Raw genomic sequence first — 26382 nt, 5'->3', positions numbered from 1 at the left:
ATCAATTTAATTGGATTTAAATAACAAACCCAATTATACCGGTCCGTTACTTAATTGGAACAATATATATTTAATTTGTGGTAAAATTCAAATTTCTTATGGATTTAAATTTGACAAAGTTTTAGTTGTCTACAATAATTTATTGACGTAAACTCAAATTTCCTTAATTTCATAATTTCTGCTCAAAATGAAACTTCTTTTCAACTTTAACCCCTGAGTAGGAAAACCAACTGTTTCCTATATTATGTTACTCCCTCCGATTCACAATAAGTGACCAATTTGCTTTTCATTTTGGTTCAAAATAAGTGTCCAGTTATGTAATCAAGAAAGAATTCAATTTATTTTTACAAAGTAAATTAAATATAAAAAGTAAAGCATAGGAACAATAATAATTAAGAAGAATATAAAAAGAGGAAGGTAGAATTCAATTCCCTAAAAAGTTTTCTTACTCCTCACATTAAATATTTAATTAGGGGTAGTTTAGTCATAGTAGGTATTTTTGTATAAAATTTAGTATTTTCTTAATGGGCGTGCTAAAAGCAAATTGGTGAAGCGGAGGGAGTAAGAGGGTGTTTGGCTAAGCTTATAAGCTGGTCAAACTTGCTTATGAGCACTTTTTGGCTTATCTACGCGTTTGGTAAAATTAAAAGTGCTTATAAGTTAAGTGCTTATAAGCCAAAAATAATAAGTTGGTCTCCCCCAACTTATCAAATTTCAGCTTATAAGCACTTTAGGTTTGACCAAAATATTTACTATTCTATTCCTAAAATACTTCTTTTTAGAACAAAACTCTTCGTATACCCAGTTCTTCAGCTACTTATTATTAATTTCAACACTTTTATCCAAACACGTAACTGCTTATTTTTTAAATCAGCTTCAGTACTTAAAAGTGCTTTTCAGCGCCTAATGCTTATCAGCTACTCTAATTCAGCTAAGCCAAACGGGCTCTAAGTTATTAAATCTAATCATAAATTAAAAGTGACTTACTTTTTAATATAGTAATAATTGTTTTTTACCTTAAATAAAAGGAGGAAAAAGAAACAAAGGAAAAATAGAGGCCATTCCTTTACATTTTGAGCTATCCTTTATATACGTTTGGTCTTTCTCCGACGGCCACTAGGTTCGCCTCAATCCTCAAGAAGTATCCTTCTCTCTACTTCCATGTAAAACCCTAAATCCTACCTTCCTCTTTTTATATTCTTCATTATTATTGTTCTTATGCTTTGCTTTTTATATTTAGTTTTCCTGTTTGTTTGTTCAGTTCACACTATTTTCTTTTTTGTCAAAGATTGTTAGACGGAAACGACCTAAAACATAGGAGGGAAGTTTTGCAGTGTAGAAATTTGTTTGTTCTAACATTTTGGGTATCTGGAATATGACTAAGATATTAAAATGATGAAAACACATAGGAGAAATTATTTAAGTGCTAGTTAGAAAATGCTAAGGAAAAAAAGAAAAACAGAAAAAATTGAAACTTGATGCAGTTTTTTCTTCTTCTTTTTTTTAGCAATACTTCCTCCGTCATTAAGTGAAGAATGATGTAGAATGTTGATTCGGCAGTTACACTAATGAACCAAATTATTTTTGGCTTATATTGAGCTGGGTGGATTTAGGTCTTTATTTATTCAATTAATTATATATTTGTGCAAATGTTTGAAAGCGCATCTATATGGCATAAAGCATGTCCCCTTGTGTGATGAAATTTCTATCCAATGGATAGGTACATAAAAGAGCAGCCTACGCTCGACTTAGAGGCAAGATGAAATCTACGGGACATTGTTTGATTGCTTCTTTAACTCCTTTTCATTCTGTTATCCTAAAAAACCGTCGCAGATTGTCATCAAACTTCTTTTATGGAAGTTCAAGCAAACCAAGGACATTGTGTGCTTACCATCAAAAGTCCAAACTCCACTCTACTTCTCTAATGGGTGCAGAGCGCTATCCTCCTCCTTGGTTCAGGTGCATATATTTAAGTCTAATTTACTCTCTTTACATAGTTAATAAGCTCCTTAATATTTCTTTGTTTAAAAGCCAAAAATAAAAGCTCTCTAATTTTTTAAGCCTTTGTACTTGAACAGTGTTGCTCCCATGATGGAGTTGACTGATAACCATTACAGAACTTTGGCCCGTCTTATCTCAAAACATGCATGGCTCTACACAGAAATGCTTGCTGCAGAAACAATTGTCTACCAGGCTGGCAATTTGGTAAAGTTCTACTCCATGGAAGGAGACTCTAGTGCTTCTCTAGTCAACTTGAAAGTAATTTTTTTGTTTCTATCTTAACTAGAACTAAATATAAAGAAGAGAATTATGTTAGCTTCAACTACACGAATGAGATTTTTATGAATGTTATTCAAGATGGGATGAGGTAATTGTGTGTAATCAGGCATGGCATTTTCCATTTCAAAGAATCAGGCATGATATTTTTACAATCTAGAATCTGTTGTTCTTGTTCAAAAAGAAATGAGAAAGAGGAGAACATTTACCATTCTTCCAAATTTCCTTCCAAAGGTGTGCACGGTTGCAGCCTCCTTGGCTTTGGTCTAGTGGTTAGAGTGCTGTGCCTGATGTGTGGGTTAGGCGACGTCATGGGTTTGTGCCCTGCTGCAGACAAAAGTTAAAAGAAGAGTAACCGAGTTTGGGGCACTCCCTCTGCCCGAATTTTTGTTATCAGTTAGCATTTGTCAGGCCACATGAATTGGGACAGTGCTATATTGAGTATACTAACAACAACTATGCTTTAATCCTAAGCACCATGTGCATGTGGTAGCAAGTAAAGGCTCAAAATTACTGGGATTCAAACTAGCGTAAGATTTTCAGGCTAAATGTTTTACTAAATGTGCATAAATCAAAATATTCAATAATTTTATTTATTTATCCATTTGTTTCAAGTCTAGAGACAATGAAATAGTCAACAACAACAAACCCAGTTTGATCCCAACATGTGGGGTCTGGGGAGGGTAGTTTGTATGCAGACCTTACCCCTGCCTAAAGCAGGTAGAGAGGCTGTTTCCAATAGACCCTCGGCTCAGGAAGGGCAGGAAGAGGAAGAGGGAAGCAAGGAAGGAAGAAAGATGGAAGAGAAAAAGGGAGAGAAAGGATAAGTAGTATCAAATAATAGCAACAGGGAATACAATACCTGAGGCGAACAAAATCACATATCGTAATAAAAATGTAAGAATATGAAGGGACATGCACGCTACTAAGCCTATCGGTAAACACTATAAACAACCTACTAACCTTCTACCTTAATCCTCGACCTCCACACCCTCCTATCAAGAGTCATGTCCTCAGTGAGCTGAAGCAGCGCCATGTCTTGCCTAATCACTTCTCCCCAGTACTTCTTAGGCCTACCTCTACCCCTTCTCAAACTCTCCATGGCCAACCTCTCACACCTCCTGACTGGGGCATCAATGCTCCTTCTCCTAACGTGTCCGAACCATCTCAGTCGCGACTCCCGCATCTTATCCTCCACGGAGGCTACTCCCACTCTGTCCCGGATAGCTTCATTCTTAGTCCTAGCTCGCCTGGTACACCCACACATCCATTTCAACATCCTCATCTCTGCTACTCTCATCTTCTGCACGTAGGAGTTCTTGACTGGCCAACACTCAGCCCCATATAGCATAGCGGGTCGAACCACCACTCGATTAAACTTACCCTTAAGTCTTAACGGCACATTCCTATCACATAGGACACCAGAAGTGAGCCTCCACTTCATCCATCCCGTTCCGATACGATGTCTGACATCTTCGTCAATCTCCCCGTTACCCTGGATAATAGACCCGAGATACTTAAAACTCGCTCTCTTGGGGATAACTTGACCATCAAGCTTAACCTCTACGTCCGCATCATGGGTCTCACTGAATTTGCACTCCAAGTATTCTGTCTTGGTTCTACTTAGTTTGAAACCTTCAGACTCCAAGGTCTGTCTCCAAACCTCCAACCTCGCGTTAACTCTGTTATGCGTCTTGTCAATCAACACTATATCATCGGCAAATAGCATGCACCAAGGCACCTCCCCTTGGATGTGACGTGACAGTACATCTATCGCCAAGGCAAACAAAAATGGGCTAAGAGCTGATCCTTGGTGCAACCCCATCACCACAGGGAAATGCTCCGAGTCACCACCCACAGTCCTCACCCGAGTCTTAGCATCATCGTACATATCCTTAATCACCCTAATGTATGCTACCGTGACGCCGCTAACTTCCAAACACCTCCACAGGACCTCCCTCAGAACTTTGTCGTATGCCTTCTCAAGGTCAATAAACACCATATGCAAATCCTTCTTCCTCTCCCTGTACTGCTCCACTAATCTCCTTACCAGATGAATCGCTTTCGTAGTCGAACGCCCCGGCATGAATCCAAACTGATTCTCGGAAATAGACACGCACCTCCTCACGCTGGCCTCCACCACCCTCTCCCAAACCTTCATAATGTGACTCAATAACTTGATACCCCTATAATTGTTGCAATTTTGGATATCACCTTTGTTCTTGTAAAGCCGAACCATCGTACTCCACCTCCATTCTTCGGGCATCTTCTTTGTCTTAAAAACAACATTAAACAACCCAGTGAGCCACTTCAAACATGCCTGCCCCGCGCTCCTCCAGAATTCCACCGGGATTTCGTCTGGCCCCGTATCTCTGCCGCTGCACATCTTACGCATCGCCCCTTCCACCTCCTCTATCGTAATCCGCCTACAGTACCCAAAATCCCGCCGACTCTCGGAGTGCTTCAACTCACCCAACACAATGTGTCTATCCCCCTCCTCATTCAACAGTTTATGGAAGTATGTCTGCCACCTTCTCCTAATGAGTGCCTCGTCCATTAACACTTTGCAATCCTCGTCCTTGATGCACTTGACTTGGTCTAAGTCATGGGCTTTCCTCTCCCTCACCTTGGCCAACCGGTACGACCTCTTGTCCCCGCCATTGCCCTCTAGCTCCTCGTACAAACGAGCAAACGCTGCGTTCTTAGCCGTCATAACTGCTAACTTTGCCTCTTTCTTCGCCTTTATGTAACACTCCCGATAAGTCCTTTTTTCCTCCTCGTTTGTACTCTCTACTAGCTTCAAATAGTCAAAAGTCATTTTTTGTAATCTTGACCCTCTGGCTGCCAGCCCCAATTTTCATGATAAGAAGGAAATAGTGAAATTATGTCTCTGTGGGTATATACTTACTTCCTACATGTTGTAAACTGACCATCAACAAAGAGAAGCTTACAATTATTGTTTTTATAGATGGTGCCTGACACTTGCATCTGATTACTAAATCAATGAATTGGACTGTTAATTTTTTCAATTACTGTGAAAAAAAATTGGGTTGTGTTTCGAGGGTCAAGTTAACCAAGCTGGTTGGTCATTTGCCTTTCTTTAAAGTAGTACTCTTGTCCCAGTTAGACGTCACGTAGAAAAGTATCTTTATATTTTTGGTGTAAAATACCTGGGAAAGGAGGAGACCTAGATGATTATATTATTGTAACCTAGGTAGATCCCTTTTAGGAACTTTATTGTATTGATAGGTTATTTCTTGGACCTCTAAGAGCAGCTTGTCACTTACTAATGCTTGTGTGTTTCTATCGGCCAGCTAGATCTGACATTTATGTGATTTTTTATATATCAGGATAGGTTCTTGGCATATGGCCCTGAGCAACATCCGATAGTGCTTCAAATCGGGGGAAATAATTTGGAGAACTTGGCCAAAGCGACACAACTGGCAGCTCCTTATGGCTATGATGAAATTAATTTTAAGTTCGTTCTGCTATTCCTCTCTATGGTAGAAGTTTCTAGCTTTTATTCAGACCCATAACTGATACTTTTTCTCTATTATCTAACAGTTGCGGATGTCCTAGCCCTAAAGTAGCTGGACATGGGTGTTTTGGTGTGCGACTCATGCTTGATCCAAAGGTTCATATTTGTTTGCTTGATACATCAGAATCGTTATTTTTCTGTAAAGTTGCTCTGACATATGCATAACTTTTACAAGGAAAGTTTGTTGCTGAGGCCATGTCCGTAATTGCTGCAAACACAAATGTTCCCGTGAGCGTGAAATGCAGAATTGGAGTTGATGACCACGACTCATACAACGAACTATGTGAGCTCTTCAACTTTCACTCACTTACAGGAAATGAGAATCAAAATTTAATTCGTCAATCTCAATCTTTTGAATTTACTTGTTGTTCCTTTCTCTTGTATTGTTGGTTTTGTCTCCAGCATTTTTGTTTAATGCTCCGACCTTGCTTCAAGAAAATCATCAAAATTCAGCTCTTTTAGTTTCTCCATAATATACTTCCAAGCAGGTCTTTGCTGTCCTTGTAGCTGCTTGGACTTTCGAATAGATCTTAGAAAGCTGACAATAACTTGTAAATATGAACTAGAAGCAAATTGTGTGACCACTTAACTTGGAACAGAAGCATGTTACTTGAGGTGGCTATATTTCACATGCTCCTTTCGTTCCCTTTGAGCATAATGTATTTGTAGGTTTGTGGAGACCGGAGAAGAGCACCTCTATCCTTGCACACTCGTTGATGCAAGTTACTTAACCGTTCCTCTCCCCATGCTCGATCTGAAATTAGATGTGTCATCAGTAATATATTCCCTCCGTTTCAAAATGATTGTCTTAGTTTGACTTGGCCCAAACTTTAATAAAGAAGGAAAGATTTTTTGAGATATGTGGTCTTAAATAAGCCATAACATTTGTGTGGCTGTAAAACTTTTGAAACTTGTGGTCTGAAACCTGCCGTAGCATTTGTGTGGCTATAAATGATTCTTATTAAGGAAATATTGAAAGGTGCCAATCTTTTTGAAATAGACTAATAAGGAAATAGTGCCAATCTTTTTGAAACAGAGGGAGTAAGAAATAGAACTGGAGATCATAAGTTAAGCGAAAAAGTGCTGGTTTGTCTCTACAAGGGCTTATGCTTTTGAAAAAAATGCTACATAGGGTATATATACGCCGTTGCCTTAGCCAAAAGAGTTCCTAGCCGGAACTTTCTCAATTGGCATGAACAGGACTCCAAATTTCCCCCTCTTAGTATATATAACCCATTAGGCATTTCATGCATTATCAACTAGATGATTTAAATAACAGTTTTGATCATTATCAGTTAGATGAAACAGATACAAAATTCATGTTCTATAACTAGATGCCGCAGAATTAGGCATCTAGTTGATAAATGATCATTATCAACTAGACGATTTAAGTAAGAGTTTTGATCATTATCAGCTAGATGATACAGATACAAAGTTCATGTTCTATAAGTAGATGCCACAGAATTAGGCATCTTTGCTTCTTGCATGTTCATATATATTTTGGGTGTTACATGCCCCCTTTGTTGGCATACTTACATAATTTGAACAAGTCCTAGCAAGTTGCATATTTAATTTGACTGAGTACTTGAATCTCATGCATATTTGCCATATTTGTCTACTGTTGCTAGTTAAGATGTTTCTTATGTTTGTATGCACTAGGGCTAACTACGATGACGGCGTCATTTCTGTCGAAACAGAACTATTGAAAAGAAAAAAAAGAAAGAAAGAGAGAAAGAGAATAATGTGAAAAGTGTTGTCTGTTAACTGATTAACCTTCCAAATGAGTCTTACCCTATCAGTTAACATGGGTTAGTTCCACCAGTTGGGGTGGTAATTAGTGCTGCTATCTTCTCCATAAAATAGAAAGAAATTAACTTTTCGCTTTCATGTGTACAGGTGATTTTATTTACAAGGTTTCTTCTCAGTCACCAACTCGGCATTTTATTATACATTCCCGGAAGGCATTACTGAATGGAATCAGCCCAGCAGATAATCGAAAAATTCCCCCGCTCAAGTATGCAATTTGCAATAGCTTAATAATCCAACAATGATTTATGACAATGAAACTAGTGAAATTATATATCCCTACTTAATCATTTACTGGTGTATTTGTAACCAAGATACTGAACTACTACATGCCTATCTTTAGATCATAATAATTTCTGAATCACTGAAAAATAAAGATCTTAATGATTGTTCCTAATGACTACCTAAGTTGGCCATTGACAGGTACGAGTACTATTATGCCCTCTTGCGTGATTTCCCGGATCTACAATTTACGATAAATGGAGGCATAAATTCTATTGAGGAGGTAAGTGTCTCAAACCTAAAATGGAGTTAACATGTACTAGTTTGTGAAAATGTTGGTAAAAATGGTAAAGTCAGATGTGCTGAAAAAATAAGTTCTCCATTATCCCTAGACTGTCGACAGGATTAATTCCTTTATTTTGAGCAAAATAAGCTTCATTAGGATGGATTTTTTCTTGACAGAGTGCAGGATATCTGATCCATTTAAAATACCTAAACTTGCTGGTCTTATAGTTCCGTAGCATCTATAAAGAAAACTATGATATTCTCTTGATAAACTTCATCCTGTGAAAAATAACATGTAAAAAAAAAATTATAAAGAGATGCATTTGTATGATCTTTCTTAGTGTAAAGGCAAAATTCTAGACATTATGCCCACGAGCGATTCAGGGGCCCAATCTTGTGCCAATTTAGGCTTTGGAGTTCTTGCTGAGAACTTTGAAAGTAAATGGTTTTTAGTCTTTCTTGCACTTGGGAATTCTTGCTGAGAACTTCTAAAGTAAAGTGGTTTTTAATCTTTCTTGCACATTGGTGTGTAAGCTTTGTCAAACTTCATATATGCACATAGGATTTCTATCTTGTAGTACTTCACCCTTTTTCTGGTTATTTCATTTTTAGGTCAATGAGGCACGTACAGAAGGAGCTCATGGGGTTATGCTGGGACGTGCAGCTTACAGCAAGTATGAAAAGTGTCAATACTCCTCACTGTTTGTCGAGATATTCTTGTGGCTTTGTTAGTTTAATAGATGTCTACATATTTGTATCGTCCCTAGATGTCTGCATATTTGTTTTATACTATTACAACTAGTCTCTTTTATCTACTACTTGGCACCTGAGTATGACCTCCCAAATATTGATCTTTTATGGATTCTGTAGGTTTGTCATATTCTCCTGTAATGTCCTTGTAGATCTTGCAAGTTGAAAATTGTAAGTTTGAGCTAAGCATTAAATTGCAAAACAAAAATAAAAATTGGTCTCTGGAGAACTTGAGAGACCATGCCTGCTGGTTTTTCTTTGTGTTTCATTGAAAGGTGATAGTTATTTGAAAGGCGGCTTTTACAACACGTGAATCCTTAAAGCTGTAAATATGCTGTGAACTGTACAAATTAATTGTTTTAAGCTATTCTGTCTGGATAAACTTGTCAGTGTGGATCCATGGGAAAGATGGATTCTTGGCAAGTAGAAGCTTTTGATCTTTGGAATGTTGGTTTGGGAAAAAGAAGAACAACCTTTTGTCCCCTGTAGGGGAATATGCGAAAAAGGTCAACAGTAATTGAACAGTGGACATCACGTGATTAAGTAGAGATCTTGTGCTTGTAATTGCATTGGTGATTTGTTGGTTCGGTGGGTCGATGTTGTGAGTCTGATTCTAGTTTTTAGTTCAGTAAAGCAGAATGACAAACCCCATCAGACGTTCTGAAACTGTAACTGCTAACCTTGACATCTAAAATTTTTATTTCTCGTTTTCTTGACATGTTAAGACAACTCATGCTTTTGACAGTCCATGGCCGATTCTGGGACTTGTTGACAGCGCTGTATACGGTGCGCCTCTGCGTAGCATAACCCGGCGTCAGGTTCTCATTGCCATCTGCATTCTAGTTTTTTTGTTTTTGTTTTTGTTTTTTTTTGGGTGACATCTTCCTACTTAAATAGCATATGGTTCCTTATCACTCACGTCTTCATGGGAGCAGGTTCTTGAACAGTATCAGGTCTATGGTGATTCAGTCGTTGGAATGTATGGGGGGCTTAAGCCAAGCATGCGGGATGTTGTCAAGGTAGGCTCACTCTTCATTTTATCCTTTCGAGCTGTTAACTTTAGCTGTGTCTGGAGTTTCGCAAGCACAAACACATCTTTAAAAGCTTTAGCAAGGGAGTTTTCTTTTGTCCTGGACATTGTCAGTCTACTGATGCATGGTTTGGCTTGTTTCCAGCATAATTGCTCTGTCACCATAGTATTCTACTATATTCTATATACTGCATTAATAAAATCTTTTGTTTGCTTAATTTAGCATTTTATGAGGGCGTCGTCTCTGAAAATATGTTACTGCTGTAATCATTTAACTTTTCCCTGTACAGCCTCTGCTCGGTCTATTTCATGCAAATCCTGGAAATGGTCCATGGAAGCGTAAGGTTGATGCTGCTTTCAAGCACTGCACGGTATGTCATTATTGGCTGAATTATGATATTTGGAAGTGCTCTCTTTAATAGTCATGACAGTTGAAAATGCTCTTTCTATTTACCGGCCATTCTTGTTCATAGTGGTTGAGAGAGTCCTCTTCATGCCACTAGGTCCAGAGTTCTAGCGACGAACAACAAGAAAATGCTCTTTCTATTGCCATCTTCTAGATGTGGTGCAATTAGTTCTTTCACCTAGTATGATATTTTGTTCCCTTCTAATGATAATCGCTGAAGTTTCTCTCTACGTTGAATTGGACTTTACGTAGTTTAGAGAAAATAGTTTGGATGAGTTATAATATCTCTTTATGGTAGAGACATAATAAAATAACAATGGGAAGATGTGAAAATGATATAAAGATGTTGCACCAAATATTAAGCACTACTAGGTAGAATTTCTACAGATTGATTTGGCACTATAATTCGTGGAAATAGCTATTCTAGGAAAGGTGTCATTCACATGCATTTCAAGCACATTCATCTCTGAATGCAAGAATGACAAAAGATGTTTGATGTGCCTATACGGCCATCCAGGTGCAAGCTCTGTTAAGTTTTGTTAGTTGCTGGCAGCTCAGCTGTAAACATTCACATATATCAATTTATGCGTTTAAAATTATATTTCTTATGTTGTCCATACCTCATCTTTTAAACTGATTTTAAACCTTGTAGACAATTAAATCCCTTTTTGAGGAGACATTGGTTGCAATTCCAGACTGGGTCCTTGATTCCCCCATTACAGAAGTTCCGTCTGGTAGTACGGATAAATTCATCAAGGCGAAGAGTTTGTTGCCTCCTCCATACACAGTTAGTGAAGAAGAATTACTATATGCTTAAATATACATGTTTTTCCCCCTTTGAGTTAGAATCCACTGAGAATGTATTATTTCTTTCGGTATCATGTATTCTAAGTGCCTCATTTTTTTTGGGGAGACCAACTCTCTCCCATGTAACCGGCTACATGGCTTGTAAAAGGGAAATGATACAAACTCACTGCTGTTATGAACTGGAAGCAGGTGCTACTGACATATTTTTCTAATTTTCTTTTGTATATTACATACCGAGAAATGGAAAGGAACAGTGAGAATCGAACTCATATCTATTGTGTAAAGGGTTGAACCAATCCCCACTGAACTGTAAGTCTTGATGCCACTAGATTCTTGGAATGACACATATCTTGGAATTTTCATTTTATTCCCTTTTAAACCTTTTACAACAATTTATCATTTTTGTCATTTCAATGTAGACTGAGGTCTCATTTGTTTGCACTTAGTGGAGGTCTGAATCTTAATCATTTAGATCTCAGACATTAAGTGCGTTTATTTTTAAAGTTTGAATCTTAATTATTCAGATCTTAATCGTTAAGTGTGTTTTTTTTTACTTCACAACCACTTAATAGGTCTGAATAGGTCTGTATGATTAAGATCTATAACAGAGACTTAATTTCATTAAGATTCTATCATCCATATTCATTATTAACTGCCGCCACCGCCTACCATTATCAACTACCACCATGCCGCCCACCACCACCATATTCAACCACCACCACCATCATCCTCAATCACGACCATTGTCGATACCACCACCCACCATCCCCACCACCATCATTCTCAGCGACAACCAACACTCATCCACCTCGAATACCACAACTAACCACCCCATCACCATCAACAACTATAGCTGGCACTGCCCATCATTATAAACTATCACCACCCGCCACCAGGGGCGGATATAGGGGGCGGAAGGGGGTTCACCCGAACCCCCTTTGCCGAAAAATTACACTGTATATATAAGGAAAAGTTTATTTTTTACCTCTATATATTAAGTTTTGAACCCCCTTAACACAATTCAAAAGTGTAGTTTAGTGGTCAAGGGAGTTCAAAACCTTCATAAGGTAATAGGTTCAATTCCCATTAGCTACAAAATTTTTTTTTTAACCCCCTTCGTGGAGATCCTGCCTCTGCCACTGCCCGCCACCATCTTCCTCAATCACAACTACCACCACCACCACCCGTCATTATTAACTATCACCACCCACAACCAGGGGCGGCCCGACGTATTTTGGGCCTAAAGCCAAACTTTATGAGGGGCCTTAACTTTTTAATTTTTTTTATTATTTATTTGAAGTCTATATTTTAGCTTTTCTTATATACAAAGTTATTAATAACTTTCTTATAATCAATAACTCCTAATAACTATTTCTCAATTGACAATATAACTAATCCATTTAATTTTTCTTGTGCCATTGTTGTTCTTAGGTAAGATTTTATCAATTTGATTTGGAAACTTCTTTTCGTTGAAGCAACGGTAACATGAGTTATTAACATTATTCCATAAGCAATTTAGGCATTTGAAAAAGAATTAAATCTTTTTATTTGATTAAGTGTATTAATTAAACTGTTATCTTCTAATTGTACTATTTTTCTTAATACTTTTAATTCAGAAAATAAATTTAAACCATCAATATCGAATTGATTATTACGTTTTAAGGAACATTCACGATTAAGGTAATATTTTTTCAAATTTCCAACATCTAGTGATCTTAGTTTTTACTGCTAAATAGAAAATAAAAAATATTTCCATATGCTTCGAATTGTCCAAATCTATTTTGAAGTGAAAAAATAGCCTTGTCTATTATGTATAAAAGTAATCAACTCTAAAGGACTCTTGAAAGATTTCGAGATTTCATTGTCAATATTTGTATCAAATTGTTACTTCCTATATATCACACGTTTCTTACGAAACTCGGGTTCGACATTCATTTCAAGTGCAATTTCTTGGTAGAAACAAATCAAACTTTTTCACTGTACAAAACTCTTTTTTAAACTTATACATAGTCTATTAGGTGTAACAAAAAATGGGGCCCCCACAAATGTGGGGCCTAAAGCGGTTGCTTTATTTGCTTTATGGAAGGGCCGCCCCTGCCCACAACCACCATCCTCAATCATAATAGCTACCACTACCAATCACCACTAGCTACTGCCCTAAACTACCACCATCAATCAAATCTACCACCAACCACCACTTTTAGTCGGCATTTACAAGCACTACTGTTAGCCATCACCACCCGCAACTATCATATTTAAAAAAGCTATATATTTTATTGATGGAATATTAGATTAATTAGTATTTTATTTGAATTTTATGTTTATTAATTTTCAAATAAAGGTAAATTTTATACATTCAGATGTTAAAAATCAAACAGTCTTAATCATTTAGTATTCAGATCTTAATACACATCTTAACATTCAGATGTGTATTCAGATTCATATATCTTAATCTTAGTACACTTCTTGATATTCAGACGTCTTAATCTTAAAAAAAACAAATGAGGCCTGAGCTAATAAGGCACAATGAAATAAAAAGATCCATATAGTTGATGTTTGCTACTTGCGAATATTTTGTAAACTTGTAAGAGAACTTCAAATAATACTATATGATAATATAAGTTGAGTTTGAAAGAAAAAGCGAGGATTTATATAACTGATTTCAACCGTAATATATACATATTTTTAAAATTTAATCAGCAAGAATGATTTTGACCAAAGTGTAGGCAAAATTTTTGTACGCGTAGGAGAGGATAAGAAGAGTCATGTGCTACGAAGAAAGTAACTCTTTCCCGCAACACACTGCCAAATTGAATCTCTGATCTCAGTTGTGAAATTAATGCATGATTATTTGGGAGGCTTGTCTATAGAATACCTTCGGGTTATGTAGTAGCTAGCTAATAGTCTAAATTGATCCCAAACAGCAAAGCTATGCCGCATAAAAAAGGCTGATAGCCAAAATTTAGGGTGTTAAGACAAAAGGCTCAAAAGCTTTTTCCGCAAAAGAACATACAAAAAAAATTCCGTTGCCGGGATTGAACCCGGGTCTCTCGGGTGAGAGCCGAGTATCCTAACCGACTAGACTACAACGGATTGTTGCTGTGCTTTGGACTTAATATGATGACTAAATGGAGAAGCTAGTCAAGTATACGTTGTTTTGGTTGCCTTGTGACTAAAGCTACTAATTTCGCTGCCTCATTTTGTTTCACACCATTTGATTGAGCATAGAGTTAAAGGTATTAACTTGAATTGATTATCTTTTATACAAGTAATAATGATATTAAAGTAATATTTGGAAATTTAAAATTAACAACATTTATGATTTGACTAATTCAATGAACTTAAATTGTAAAAGTTTTGAAAGTTGTATGACTGCTACAATATACTAGTAAAATTGTGTTAACATTTTTTTTTTAACAGAATATTGTCATGTAGATTATAAATGAAGAAATACTTTATGCAAGAGAAATTCTTCTATCGCCTTGATTATATGCGACCACTGAAATACAAGGAGAAAAAGTATCTTTCACAAAATACGAATTGTTACACTGAGAAATACATAATACAGTAGCAGTTGTAAACTAGCCAACATGATTCTAAAAATTGCTCCCTTCCTTTCCTTCTACTCCCCTTATATAACACAACTTTTCTATTGGACAAATGCCAATAATGACTTTCTCAAGAACAAAAGGAATTGTAAAATGAAATAAAGAGACATGTATATTGTATACAAAGGAGAAAAAATAAAAATATTATTAATTCCAAAGAAATGCCCATGGACGCTCGGAAGGGCATTTTGGGAAAACTTCCCCTTTTGTTGTGTATTTGACGTTTGCACATAAAGCTTTGACAGTTGGACCTCCGAGGTAACGTATGTCCACATTTTCCATTTGTATCCCTTGGCATGGAACAGTTTTGCTGCAGTTTAATTTAATTGCAGAATGCGTAGAACTCGTTCCCTTAATATTTTTGTACATTATATTACTCACATGCACTGCTTCTTTCTGGAAAATTTAAAAAAAAAGGAAAAAACAAAACAAAAGAAAAATATAAATATTACCACTTACTGTAAAAAGAAATTTGACACGAGTCACATGACTTAATTAATTACCTGCTCTTTGCATGGTTTTTCTTGGTCACAGTAAAATTGATCTATGATTATGGGGTTGGTCACATTCACCATATCTATGTCTTGAAAAAGAATGTTTTTTGCGTATCCACGTCCTCCCTTTTAGAATTAGACAATTAGAAAAAAAAGTCATTGCATATTTATCAGTATAAGCATATTAAAATAACAGAAAATTTTCATAATATGAATATGATAAAGACTTATGTCGGGTATTTGTAAGATCATATACTCTCTCCGTCCCAATTTATATGCATTTTTCGCTTTTCGAGATTCAAACGTCTTGATTTTGATCGTGCATTTGAACATGAAATTTTTAAGTTTTTCGAAATAAAATTTACATATTTAGAAATATATAATTAAAAAAATTAATGGTCAAAGAATAATTTATTTGACTTTCGAAATACAAATAGTACAGTCACGTAAATTGGGACAAAAAGAGTATTAATTAACCATGGTCAAGTAATAAAATAAGAGGATAGGGTTTTGTCAACCATTACAAACAAAATTACTTGAACATTCAAGAAACCACAAGAATGCAAAGTACTGAAACAGTTACACACTAATACGTTCAGATCAAAGATAAATCTACTTCTTCTCTTGAAAACAAAAGGAATAAATTAAGATAAAGTGAGGCGTAAATAACATTATTAACCAGTTTTTCAACAAAACTGGACTTAGATGTTGCTTAATGATAAGTGGTGAAAATTTGTTAGGAACTCAAAATACATGATACTGAATGACTTATTATATTAATTAATTAGATTAGATTAGAGTTAATAAACAGTGGGAAACCAAATCATATATACCTGCCAAGACTTTATTCTTAATCCATTAGTTGTTCCCCTCAAGGTGGCATCGTGTACATAAATATTTGAAACAACATCCTCCTCTTTATTTTTCCCTAAGCTTCCAATACTAGAACAAAAAAGACACAAAAATTAGTAATTCATAAAAAGAAAAAAATTCGATTAAAATTCTCTACCATATTGTATTACCTTATCCCATGGCCAGGTCCACAATGTATATATCTTGCTCTAACATTAGCGGAACCATTTACTATTGATATACAATCATCACCTAGCCATAAAAACTTATTCAACCATTAATTAATAAGTAGTTACAAAATCACTTAAAAAAGAAGACAATAAAGCACAATATTAGAAAAATTAATTAATGCCAATTTATTTTTAAACCTGTTTCAATATAACAATGGTGAATATCGATATCTTTAGTCCCAGAAACGTGAATCCCATCAGTGTTGGGGCTATCAGCAGGTGCTGTAAGTCTCAATCTTGATACCTCAACATGCTCACTTTTAGATATTGTCAAGTGCATCTTCTGTGGATTCTTGAACTCTATGTTTCTTATTGTCACATTTGTGCAATTGTTAAAGAACATAGCCTGTCAAATGAATATATATGTTTAGTAATGTTTATTGCTGAATTTTAATTGATATACGGTGGAAAAAGTGGTCTGATCCTTCTCCTGACTCCGCGTATAGTAGAACTTGTGCACTAGACTGCCCTTTTTATATATGGAAAAGGCGGGATTGAAACTTACAGTCGGAGCTATTAGTGTTTTCGCATTGCATGGCTGCAGAAAATAGAGAAAATTATTAGTTACTTGACTTGAATAAAATAAACACACTTATTTCTTTTATAAATAAGCTCGTAATAATACTCACAATTGTTTTATTTATTTTGCAAGAACGTTTCCACCATACTTCTCCATTGCCATCGATGCTACCTACACCTTCAACTGTAAAGTTTTCCATGTTTTGGAATAAAAGCCAATGTCTTTTATCTTGCTCATAATCTGATATGTTTTTTGAAGCTCTGAGTTCTCCATTTATCTAAATGACAAAAAAATATCAAGGACGAAATTGGATAGGTGTAACTAAGAAAAGAAAAATGACTAATAAATTATAAGTTAAGTCTAATTTAAATATATTTATTTTTTCTTGTCATAAATTTGAACTCACCATCATTCTAAGGCCTTTCTTGCAAGGACCATGAAATTTAATTGGTCCAACATAATATCTCTTGTGCCTTGGCACCAAAAGCACAGCATTTTCTGTTTTGCATGCCTTCTTCCAAGCCTTTATAAATGCCTGAAATTAAAAGTGATCATTATTAGTTGCTTTATTTTCAACTAATAAAGCAATACATAAATGCCCATGAATATTTTCACCTATGATGGAAATGCATGTAGTTTGACGCCTTTATAGATAGAATTGTCCAAATAATAATAATAAAAAAAACAAATTTAATTATTTAAAAAACGAAAAAGAATATAATTTACCTCTGTATCATTTGTGAGTCCATCACCTTTGGCTCCAAAAGCTTGTATATCAATAATTGCTTGTGGCTTTTTCCCCAAATTATTATCAATTTTTGCTGCATTATGACCATGCTTTCTAGGTTTTCCTATCTTCTTTCCATTACAAGAAGTTGAAAACAATGAATTGGCTAGTAGTAGTAAGATAAGAAGGCTCCTAAGAAACATTTTTTCTTTCTTTTTCTACTCTCTTTTATTTGAAACTTAATTAGGAAATTAATAAGCATCAAAATGAAAAGAGTACTTGTGCTATCTCAACTTGAAGTATCATCCATATTTATAGAGGGAGAAGATGGAAAATGACTTAGAGAAAGAATAAAAAGTTTTCTAAAGAGGGAAAATAATGGTCCTTAATTAATCAGAGAAAGTGTTCTTTTTGAGCACAAAATGAGAGAAGTCAACACTTTAATGATTCTGGTATATCTCAACTAGGACATTGAAATATTATGGTTTCTTAATTACTTTCCTTGTTCTTGTTTGCACTCATCTCACAAGCATGAGTTAAGTGTATGAAAAACGGCCAGCTTCCTAATTCAATATCTTAGCTAAACCTACTTTTGTTTTTTAGGTATTCACTATTCAGTGTCTGGAATCCACTGGTTGGACTATTCAGATTCAACAACAACGATCCAGTAAAATCCCACCAGTGGCGTCTGGGGAGGGTAGAGTGTATGCAGACCTTACCCCTACCCCGGAGGGGATAGAAAGACTGTTTCCGGGAGGTTGTTGTATAGAAAAGGATTCAATTCTCGAAACAGCAATAGACAACTGATTAAGATAGTATGTATTTTAGTCAAAGGTCTATTTGAAACAGTCTTTCTACATTTACAGGGTGGAGTAAGATCATACACTACCCTTTCCAGACCTCACTTATGGGATATTATATTCTCATATCAATTAATCACTCAACCATATACGTGAAAAGTAAACTCGATACGTTTTTTTCCCCCAAAATAAAGCTAGAGATAACTAAGTGAACACTCCAGATGTAAGCCCATAAGTTTCTTTTACTTTACAATAATCAGAGCAAAAGGATGTTTTCTTTGACCTATCGAAAAGTTGTTGAATATTAGGAAATATCCAACCCAAACTAAGTCGTTCCTTTAGACGTTTACCACTTGGGTCATTAAAAAGGAAAATTATTACAGGGGTATGTACATGTGGTCCATGTTGTTATGATGCCATTAAGAGAATTTGAAGCATGAAATTAAGAAGGGAATTTGGTAAAGAGTGTTGGGGAAGTTAGCATTACTTTAGGTCTAAAATTGACTATTTTTGTGAAGGAATTAGAATAAGTTTGAGGAAGATAGAAAATGGGAGACTTGTTTTTTAAGTGTGATTTGTGTTGGGCAGAAGTCTCCTTTGACTTGCTTATGTTGGATAAAAAGCATTTAGATATGCGTTTGGACTAGGGTTGATAATGCTAGCTTAAGGCAGTGCATTTGGAACTTCTAATTAATTTGACTTTTACAAATTCACAAGGAGTTTGCTATGTCTTTGTTCAATTTAAGTCTTTTTCTTCGGATGGAAAAACTCTTTATAGGGAGCACGACTCCTTTTAATGAGCTTTATGCATCGGGAATTATTTTAACTAGTATAGCACTCGCCCAATATGAGAAGATTATAAATCATGTTGTATGATCTATTTTGTTTGATCACATTATTCATATTGCTTGTGTCGAAATTGGAGGTCAATTATCCATAGACCTCCATTGATGAGCTAGGATGAGCTTCGGAGAACATTCTGGAAACCAGAGGAGTTGGGAAAATGAAGACTGACTTTATTATCTCATGTCTAAACACATTATATACACGTGTAATTGGGAAGGAAAATAAAATGACTACTAACTACAAAAATGATACTATAACTAACTCAACTAGTCAGCTAACTAACTCAGCTACCTAATTAACTAACTCAACTACACATTTATAAATATTACATCAATTATTCTCAATACCTCTCTTCAAGTTGGAGGTGAGGAAGTCACTGCCAACTTGCTGAGAAGATCAGAATGTTTGACTCCCGTGAGAGCCTTAGTGAGGATGTCAGCTAATTGAACAGAAGTAGAAATATGGTGTAGTTCAATCAGCCCTTCTTGTATCTTGTCCCAGACAAAATGACAGTCTACTTCAATATGCTTTGTCCTCTCATGAAACACGGGATTTCTTCCAATATAAACAACAGCTTGACTGTCGCGAAATACAGTTATAGGATCAGCACACATGACTGTCAACTCTTCCAGCAATCTCTTTATCCACACCAATTCTCCCACAACTTTTCTAATTGACCTATACTCTGCCTCAGCAGAGGATAATGAGACAGTAGTTTGTTTCTTTGACTTCCAACTTATAGGACTATCCCCAAGTAGCACAATATACCTATTCACAGATTTTCTTGAATCAGGGCAAGCAGCCCAATCTGAATCACAATAAGCACTTACATTGTAGCTGGGATCATTGGACAAGAAGATTCCCAAAGTAGGGTCTTTCTTCAGATATCTAAGGACATGAACATCTGCCTTTAGGTGAGGTTCCCTTGGTGCTTGCATGAATTGGCTTAAATGTTGGACACTGTAGGCTATGTCCAGTCTGGTATTTGTTAAGAAATTCAGCTTCCCAACTAGCTTCCTGTAGTACCTTGGATCAGGCAAGAGGGTTCCTTCATCTTTGCTCAGTTTGACAATAGAGTCAAGTGGAGAACTGACAGGAGAGTATGTCAAACAGTCATACTCTTTCAGCAGGACCATGGTGAACTTTCTCTGACAGATTAGTACTCCATCACCCTTGTACAACATTTCTAGCCCCGAGAAGTAGCGTAATTTCCCAAGATCCTTTATCCTGAACTGATTATACAGGAAGGTCTTCAATTATGTGATTTCCTCCAAGTTGGTACCAGTTAGAATTACATCATCCACATAAACAGCTACAAAAACTGCTGAGTTCCCCAGCTTCTTGTAGAACAATGAGTGATCACTGTCTGAATGTTTGAAACCCCTAGAGTGTAGGGATTCCGTCAGTTTGTCATACCACTGCCTGCTGGCTTGTTTTAGACCATATAGTGACTTCCTAAGTCTGCATGCTAGATTCCCAGTAGGTACCATTAGACCTTGTGGAACCTCCATATATACCCCTTCTTGTAGATCTCCATGCAAAAATGCATTGTTGACATCTAGTTGATAGAGATTCCACCCTCTCTTTACTGCAATGCTGATTAGTGTTCTCACTGTGGTCATTTTTACCACCGGTGAGAAAGTTTCTGTGTAGTCAATTCCTGCTTCTTGTGTATAACCCTTCACTACCAGCCTTGCTTTGAACCTTTCCACACTCCCATCTGCCTTATGTTTGATCTTGTATACCCACTTGCAGCCTATAGTTTTCTTTCCTGCAGGTAACTCAACTAGGTCCCAAGTATGGTTAGCATATAATGCTTCAAATTCCTGTGTCATTGCCATTTGCCAAGCAGGATTCATATATTCCTCCTCATAAGAAGATGGCTTACAATTATGTGAAAAATTTCTAATTAATTGATGACTTTCAAGTTGTAAAACATTAAATGAGACATGATGTTTATTGTTGCAGATTGCATTGAAGGATGTGGTACTGGTATGAAGATCAAGCTCTGTGCTTTGGTGTTGTAGTGTTGGTAAGGAATACACATAGTCCTTGAGGTGTGCTGAGGTAGTGTGGGTTCTGCCTGATCTTCTGGGATTTGGAGGATTTGTTTGGAGGCTGTTAGATTCAGTGATTTGAGGGCTAGTGACTTGTGATTGTGTAAATTGCTGGGAAGCAGGACTGTTGGACTGATTGGGTGTTGTTGAATTAGGTGAGGCCAATGGTGAACTAGGTGGATGAATAGATGTAGGTGCGGAAACTTGGGTAGTAGCATCAGTTATAGGTCCATCAATGACAGAAATTGATGCATCTTTATCATACAGTCCATAGGCAGTTTGGTCCCTAGAGGTAGGATGACAATTGGGTGAACTGGAATTTAACAGATGTAACACTGAGGGAAAACTAGAATGTTCAGGAGAGACTGCAAAAGGAAAATATTTTCATGGAACACTACATCTCTAGATATATGTATCTTCTTTGTGGCTAAGTCTAGGACCTTGTAACCTTTAGTACCAAAGGGATAACCTACAAATACATGAGGCGTGGCTCTTGGTTCAAACTTGTCTCTGTGGGTTTTCTGTGCACAGGGGTAGCATAAGCACCCAAAACTCTTGAGTTGTGAGTATTTGGGCCTTTTATTGTACAGAAGTTCATAGGGGCTTTTTTTGTTAAGGACATTGGATGGAAGTCTGTTTATTATGAAGGTAGCTGTCAGGATGCATTCTCCCCAGTACCTTATGGGTAGTTTGGACTGGTAAAGGAGGGCTCTTGCTGTTTCAAGTAGGTATTTGTATTTTTTTTCCACCACACTATTTTGTTGTGGTGTGTATGGACAAGTTTTCTGATGAATTATGCCCTTTTCTTGAAAATAGGTCATATTTTCATTGTTGACAAATTCTAGACCATTATCAGATCTAATGGTTTTAACAGAGGTGTCAAATTGATTTTCAATCATGGATAGAAAGCTTTTAATGGCATGAAAGGTGTTGCTTTTGCAACTTAGGAGCTGAGTCCATGTTGACCTACTGAAATCATCAACCATGGTAAGGAAGTATTTGTAATTGTCATGTGTTGGTGTATGATAGGTCCCCCCACAGGTCTACATGCAGTAGCTCAAATATTTTAGTGGATGAGGTGGTTCTTTCAGGGAATGGCAATCTAGTCTGTCTAGCCATTGGACAGATTGAACAAATAAAGGGCTGGTTGGGTGCAAACTTGACTGGTAGAGTAGATATTTTCCTCATTTTTATAAAAGGTACATGTCCTAACCTATTGTGCCACAAATAATCAACATTACTTCCAGAAGATGCAGAACAAACAGAAGAAGAAGTTGAGCTAAAAGGATCAGTTTTATTGCATGAATGGACACTATTTACATTGTTCAATGAGTAAGATGGATCATTTACAGTTGGTAATGAATGAGATGGATGAATGTTATCCTTTTTACTACTAGCATTCTTGTCAGAAATGGAAATACAAGAATGAGACTGACTAGGAACAATAGATGGACTCAAGCTTGAACAGTTGTGACACTTTGAACAGAGGAAGTATAACCCACTTATTGCCTCACCAATCTCCAGAGGCCTCTTCATTGAAGGGGCCTGCATTAGACAAAGATATTGAAATTAACCATGCAATCAAGATACTGTTAAGGAGTGAATTGAAATAAGGTTGTATTTGAAACTAGGTACATACAAGACTCTAACCAAGGTCAACTTAGGACTGAGTAAAACATCACCAATTTCTGTCACTTTCACCTTATATCCATTTGGTAAGGTAACAAGGAAGGGGTAATGTTGGCCCAAGTTCAGGTGAAGTTTTGAAGAATGACAAATGAACTCAGTCATGGACCAGGTCCATCATATGAGACACAGTGTTTATCAACCTATACATGTGAGATATACGTCAAGGAGATAAGTCTCAAGGATAAAGCAACAATATCTCCTGAACTGATCGAAAAGGTTGCATATTGGATGAGGAAAGAAAGTATCCTCATGGGAAGAGGACACAATCCGGATAAAGGATAGGGTTGGAGTTTGTATTGTTCAAGGACTCAACTTCGATGGAAGATGAACAATTGAGTCTCAATCAAACTCTGATTACTAACTCATTAAATAACAGTAATTGTTATCTTTTACAGGTATTGCACAAACGCAGAAGTGAAACTAAATTGAGAGCAAAAGAGCGAGGCAATTTTGCAAGCAATTTATGTGAGATTCAAGTGTGCATTCCTGAAGCTACTTGGACAAGATAGAAGAACCAATTCCATTGTGTTTATTCTTATTCTAGTTCAATTGTAGTAGGTAGTTTAAAGTTGTACCTTTCCAGCCTTTGTAGAAGCAATTGTAATAGGTACTTTGAGTATTCAAGTTATAGGCTAACTTGAAGGTGTCGCAACAGTTGAGGCTGTGTGCCACACTGGGATTAGAGTTTAATCCTTAGGTTTACAAGAGTTTTGTAAATGCTGTTTTGGCTCAGTGATTTTAGTGGAAGTTTGGGAAAATCCTACTGAGTAGTAGGTCGTGGTTTTTTCACCTTTTGAGCCAGGTGTTTTCCACGTAAAAATCTCTGTGTTCTTTATTTTATGTACTCTTAATTCCGCAAACAGTAGTAGTAAGTACACCTAGAAGAACCAGGTTCTTCTAGAGCGAAAATTGGGTACCACACAAATCACCCCCCCTCTTGTGTGGTATTGACGTTTAGAACATCAATTGGTATCAGAGCAGGTTATCCTTGAAGAGGCTAACACCTTAGGAGAAGATCAACATGAGTGCACCACCTGGGAACTGGGAAGGGCAATCCACTGCTAGGCCTCCACTTTTCAATGGTCAGTACTATTCTTGGTGGAAGAACAGGATGAGAGATCACATCATAGGGGAAGACTATGAACTCTGGGACATAGTCACTGATGGTCCCCTAGCAACCACAAAGAAGAATGCTGAAGGAGTTGATGTGCCAAAGACAAGGGCTGACTGTACTGCTGAAGACCTGAGGAAGTGGGAAATGCTAAGGCCAAGAAATGGCTTGTGTGTGGACCAGGTCCAGATGAGTACAATAGGATCCAAAGCTGTACTACTGCTAAGGAGATATGGGACACCTTGCAAGTGGCCCATGAAGGAACACCTCAAGTGAAAAGATCAAGAGGAACACTGCTGTATTCTCAATATGAGAATTTTACTATGAAGGAAGGAGAAACTATCCAGGAGATGTATACTAGGTTCACTACACTGACAAATGAACTTAAGTCTCTTGGAAGGGTTATTCTTGAAGAAGACAAGGTTGAGAAAATTCTGACAAGGGTTCTGCCAGTCACATGGGAAAGCAAAATCACTGCTATTCAGGAATCCAAGAATATTGCTACTCTTAGACTGGATGAACTGATTGGAAACTTAACTGCCTATGAAATGAGGAGACAAACCATGAAGATGGATACCCCAAAAAAGGAGAGAAGCTTAGCTCTCAGAATTGCTGAAGGTGCAGATCTGGAAGATGATGAGTGGCTATGATCACTAGGGATTTCAAGAAGTACCTGATGAGAGGAAAGGGTTCTTCAAGAGGTACAAACTTCAACAAAACAAGAGCTCCGGAGAAACAGACCAATGAGGGATGCTACAAGTGTGGTAAGACTGATCACATGATCAAGAACTGCCCTCAATGGGAAATTGAGTGGAAGAAAGAAAGAGCTGAACGAAGGAACAGGAAGAAGGAACAGGTTCAACCAAAAAGAAACAAAGGTTCAACAAAGGCTATGGTTGCTGCTTGGGGAGAAACCTCAGATGAAGACTCAGAAGATGAAGCTGAAGAAGAGCAAGCACTGATGGCCATCGGAGAATCAGATGATGAACAAGAGGTAAATATTCTTCGAAGATAAGATTAAATTCCTGTCTAAAGAAAGGTTGGCTGAGCTATTACTAGACTTCATTGATGAGTCTGAGATAATTAACAATGAGAAGGAAGTTCTGTCTAGGGAATGTGTGATCCTAAAAGCAAAATGCAAAAGTCTAGAGTCTAGGGCAAATGAGAGTGATAACAAAAATGTTGAGTTGAAGAACCAGGTTCTTGAACTTGATAACAGTGTCCTAGAACTTAGGTCTGAAAACTTAAAACTGAAACTAGGAACTGGAAAGAAGAAAGCTGATCACACATATCTCACTCTAGAAGAAAATTTGGGAAAAATGAAAGATGAATTGTATAAGAAATATGAATTCATCAAAGTCTTAAAGGAAGATCTAGGAAAGGTGAAACATGAACTAGACAGAACTTGCAAGTGGAACAAGGCTTCTGATGCACTCTCTTGGTTGCAAGAGCATCACAGTAGCAACAAAGGACTTGGCTATGGGACTCAAGCACCAAAGTGGGACCCTAAAAGCAAGTACCTCACACTTCCTGAAAACAAAATATGCACACACTGTGGCAAGACTGGTCATTACAAAAATGAATGTGATGCAAAAGTAAAGGCCAGTCAAAAGAACAAAGCCTTTGTTCAAGAAAAGGGTAAGCTGCCTGGATGGGCAAGAAGGAATTTGATTCACCCTTTTGCTTATAGAAAGGGACCCAAACTAGTTTGGGTTCCTAAGACTAACCCCTGATTTCCTTTTGCAGGTCCAAGTGAAAGGGAGGAGCCAAATATGGTATATGGATAGTGGCTGCTCAAAACATATGACTGGGAACAAGGACCAGTTCCTTTCACTTGAGGACTTAAAAGGAGGTAATGTCTCCTTTGGTAATGGAAAGAAAGGTGAGATCATTGGGGTTGGAAAGGTAGGGAAAACAGATTCTCATTCCATAGAGAATGTCTACCTGATAGATGGTTTGAAATATAGCCTAATAAGTGTGTCACAATTGTGTGACAGAGGTAACCTTGTGGCTTTTACCTCCACCAAATGCTTTGTGATTAATCTTATCACTGACAAGATTGTTTTGCAGGGAAAAAGAGTTTACAATATTTACATTGTAGATTTGTCCACTCTTTCAGAAAATGAACTCACTTGTTTAAGTGTGTTGGTTAATGATCCCCTCCTGTGGCACAAAAGACTTGGTCATGCAAGTCTAAATCAGCTTAACAAATTAGTCTCTAAAGACTTGGTGATAGAGCTACCTAATATCAAGTTCAAGGAAGACAAAGTTTGTGAGGCATGTGCAAGGGGGAAGCAGGTAAGGTCATCCTTCAAAAGCAAGAAAAT

General features: G+C 36.9%; 3 protein-coding genes and 1 non-coding gene across 5 annotated transcripts; 1 reads left to right on the top strand and 3 right to left on the bottom strand.

The window, feature by feature from the left end:
- The first annotated feature begins 1059 nt into the window (after positions 1–1059).
- Positions 1060–11488, top strand: LOC109236611 (tRNA-dihydrouridine(20/20a) synthase-like). Of its 2 annotated transcripts, none has more exons than XM_019402800.1 (13): positions 1060–1163; positions 1834–1959; positions 2079–2205; positions 5628–5755; positions 5842–5911; positions 5996–6098; positions 7712–7829; positions 8045–8126; positions 8741–8802; positions 9624–9696; positions 9814–9897; positions 10199–10279; positions 10967–11488. In XM_019402800.1, exons 2-13 carry the CDS (start codon positions 1925–1927, stop codon positions 11129–11131), a joined length of 1128 nt encoding a protein of 375 aa, XP_019258345.1. In that variant the 5' UTR covers positions 1060–1163; positions 1834–1924; the 3' UTR covers positions 11132–11488. The 2 variants fall into 2 exon arrangements, with proteins under 2 accessions (XP_019258345.1, XP_019258344.1); XM_019402799.1 differs by having other exon boundaries at positions 1061–1163; positions 1721–1959.
- Positions 11489–14142: 2654 nt separating this feature from the next.
- TRNAE-CUC lies at positions 14143–14214 on the bottom strand. The gene has a single exon. It is a non-coding gene; the product is annotated as a tRNA-Glu (tRNA).
- A 386-nt stretch (positions 14215–14600) lies between these two features.
- On the bottom strand, positions 14601–17814 carry LOC109236608 (polygalacturonase-like). The gene is made up of 9 exons (XM_019402797.1): positions 17552–17814; positions 17232–17360; positions 16935–17102; positions 16811–16843; positions 16444–16651; positions 16246–16327; positions 16057–16165; positions 15233–15349; positions 14601–15125 (listed from the first exon to the last, which is right to left on the bottom strand). Exons 1-9 carry the CDS (start codon positions 17753–17755, stop codon positions 14877–14879), a joined length of 1299 nt encoding a protein of 432 aa, XP_019258342.1. The 5' UTR covers positions 17756–17814; the 3' UTR covers positions 14601–14876.
- A 1737-nt stretch (positions 17815–19551) lies between these two features.
- LOC109236601 (uncharacterized mitochondrial protein AtMg00810-like) lies at positions 19552–20382 on the bottom strand. Its single transcript, XM_019402790.1, has one exon. It carries the CDS (start codon positions 20380–20382, stop codon positions 19552–19554), a length of 831 nt encoding a protein of 276 aa, XP_019258335.1.
- Positions 20383–26382: the final 6000 nt, after the last annotated feature.

Source organism: Nicotiana attenuata, unplaced genomic scaffold (assembly GCF_001879085.1).
Source record: "Nicotiana attenuata strain UT unplaced genomic scaffold, NIATTr2, whole genome shotgun sequence".
NCBI lineage: Eukaryota > Viridiplantae > Streptophyta > Magnoliopsida > Solanales > Solanaceae > Nicotiana > Nicotiana attenuata.
The sequence above is the reverse complement of the archived record's forward strand: the minus strand, read 5'-3'. Positions and strand labels throughout refer to the sequence as shown.

What these genes read in the sequence shown, in the direction of transcription:
- LOC109236611 (XM_019402799.1), top strand. Translation starts at nt 1,760, where the DNA reads ATGAAATCTACGGGACATTGTTTGATTGCTTCTTTAACTCCTTTTCAT. An exon ending in CGACTCATACAACGAACTAT is followed by an intron (nt 6,099 to 7,711) that starts GTGAGCTCTTCA and finishes TCATGTGTACAG; the next exon opens with GTGATTTTATTTACAAGGTT. An exon ending in GCATGCGGGATGTTGTCAAG is followed by an intron (nt 9,898 to 10,198) that starts GTAGGCTCACTC and finishes TTCCCTGTACAG; the next exon opens with CCTCTGCTCGGTCTATTTCA.
- LOC109236608 (XM_019402797.1), bottom strand. Translation starts at nt 17,755, where the DNA reads ATGTTTCTTAGGAGCCTTCTTATCTTACTACTACTAGCCAATTCATTG. An exon ending in AGAAAGGCCTTAGAATGATG is followed by an intron (nt 17,103 to 17,231) that starts GTGAGTTCAAAT and finishes TTTGTCATTTAG; the next exon opens with ATAAATGGAGAACTCAGAGC. An exon ending in GGACCTGGCCATGGGATAAG is followed by an intron (nt 16,166 to 16,245) that starts GTAATACAATAT and finishes TTTTTGTTCTAG; the next exon opens with TATTGGAAGCTTAGGGAAAA.
- LOC109236601 (XM_019402790.1), bottom strand. Translation starts at nt 20,382, where the DNA reads ATGTTGTACAAGGGTGATGGAGTACTAATCTGTCAGAGAAAGTTCACC.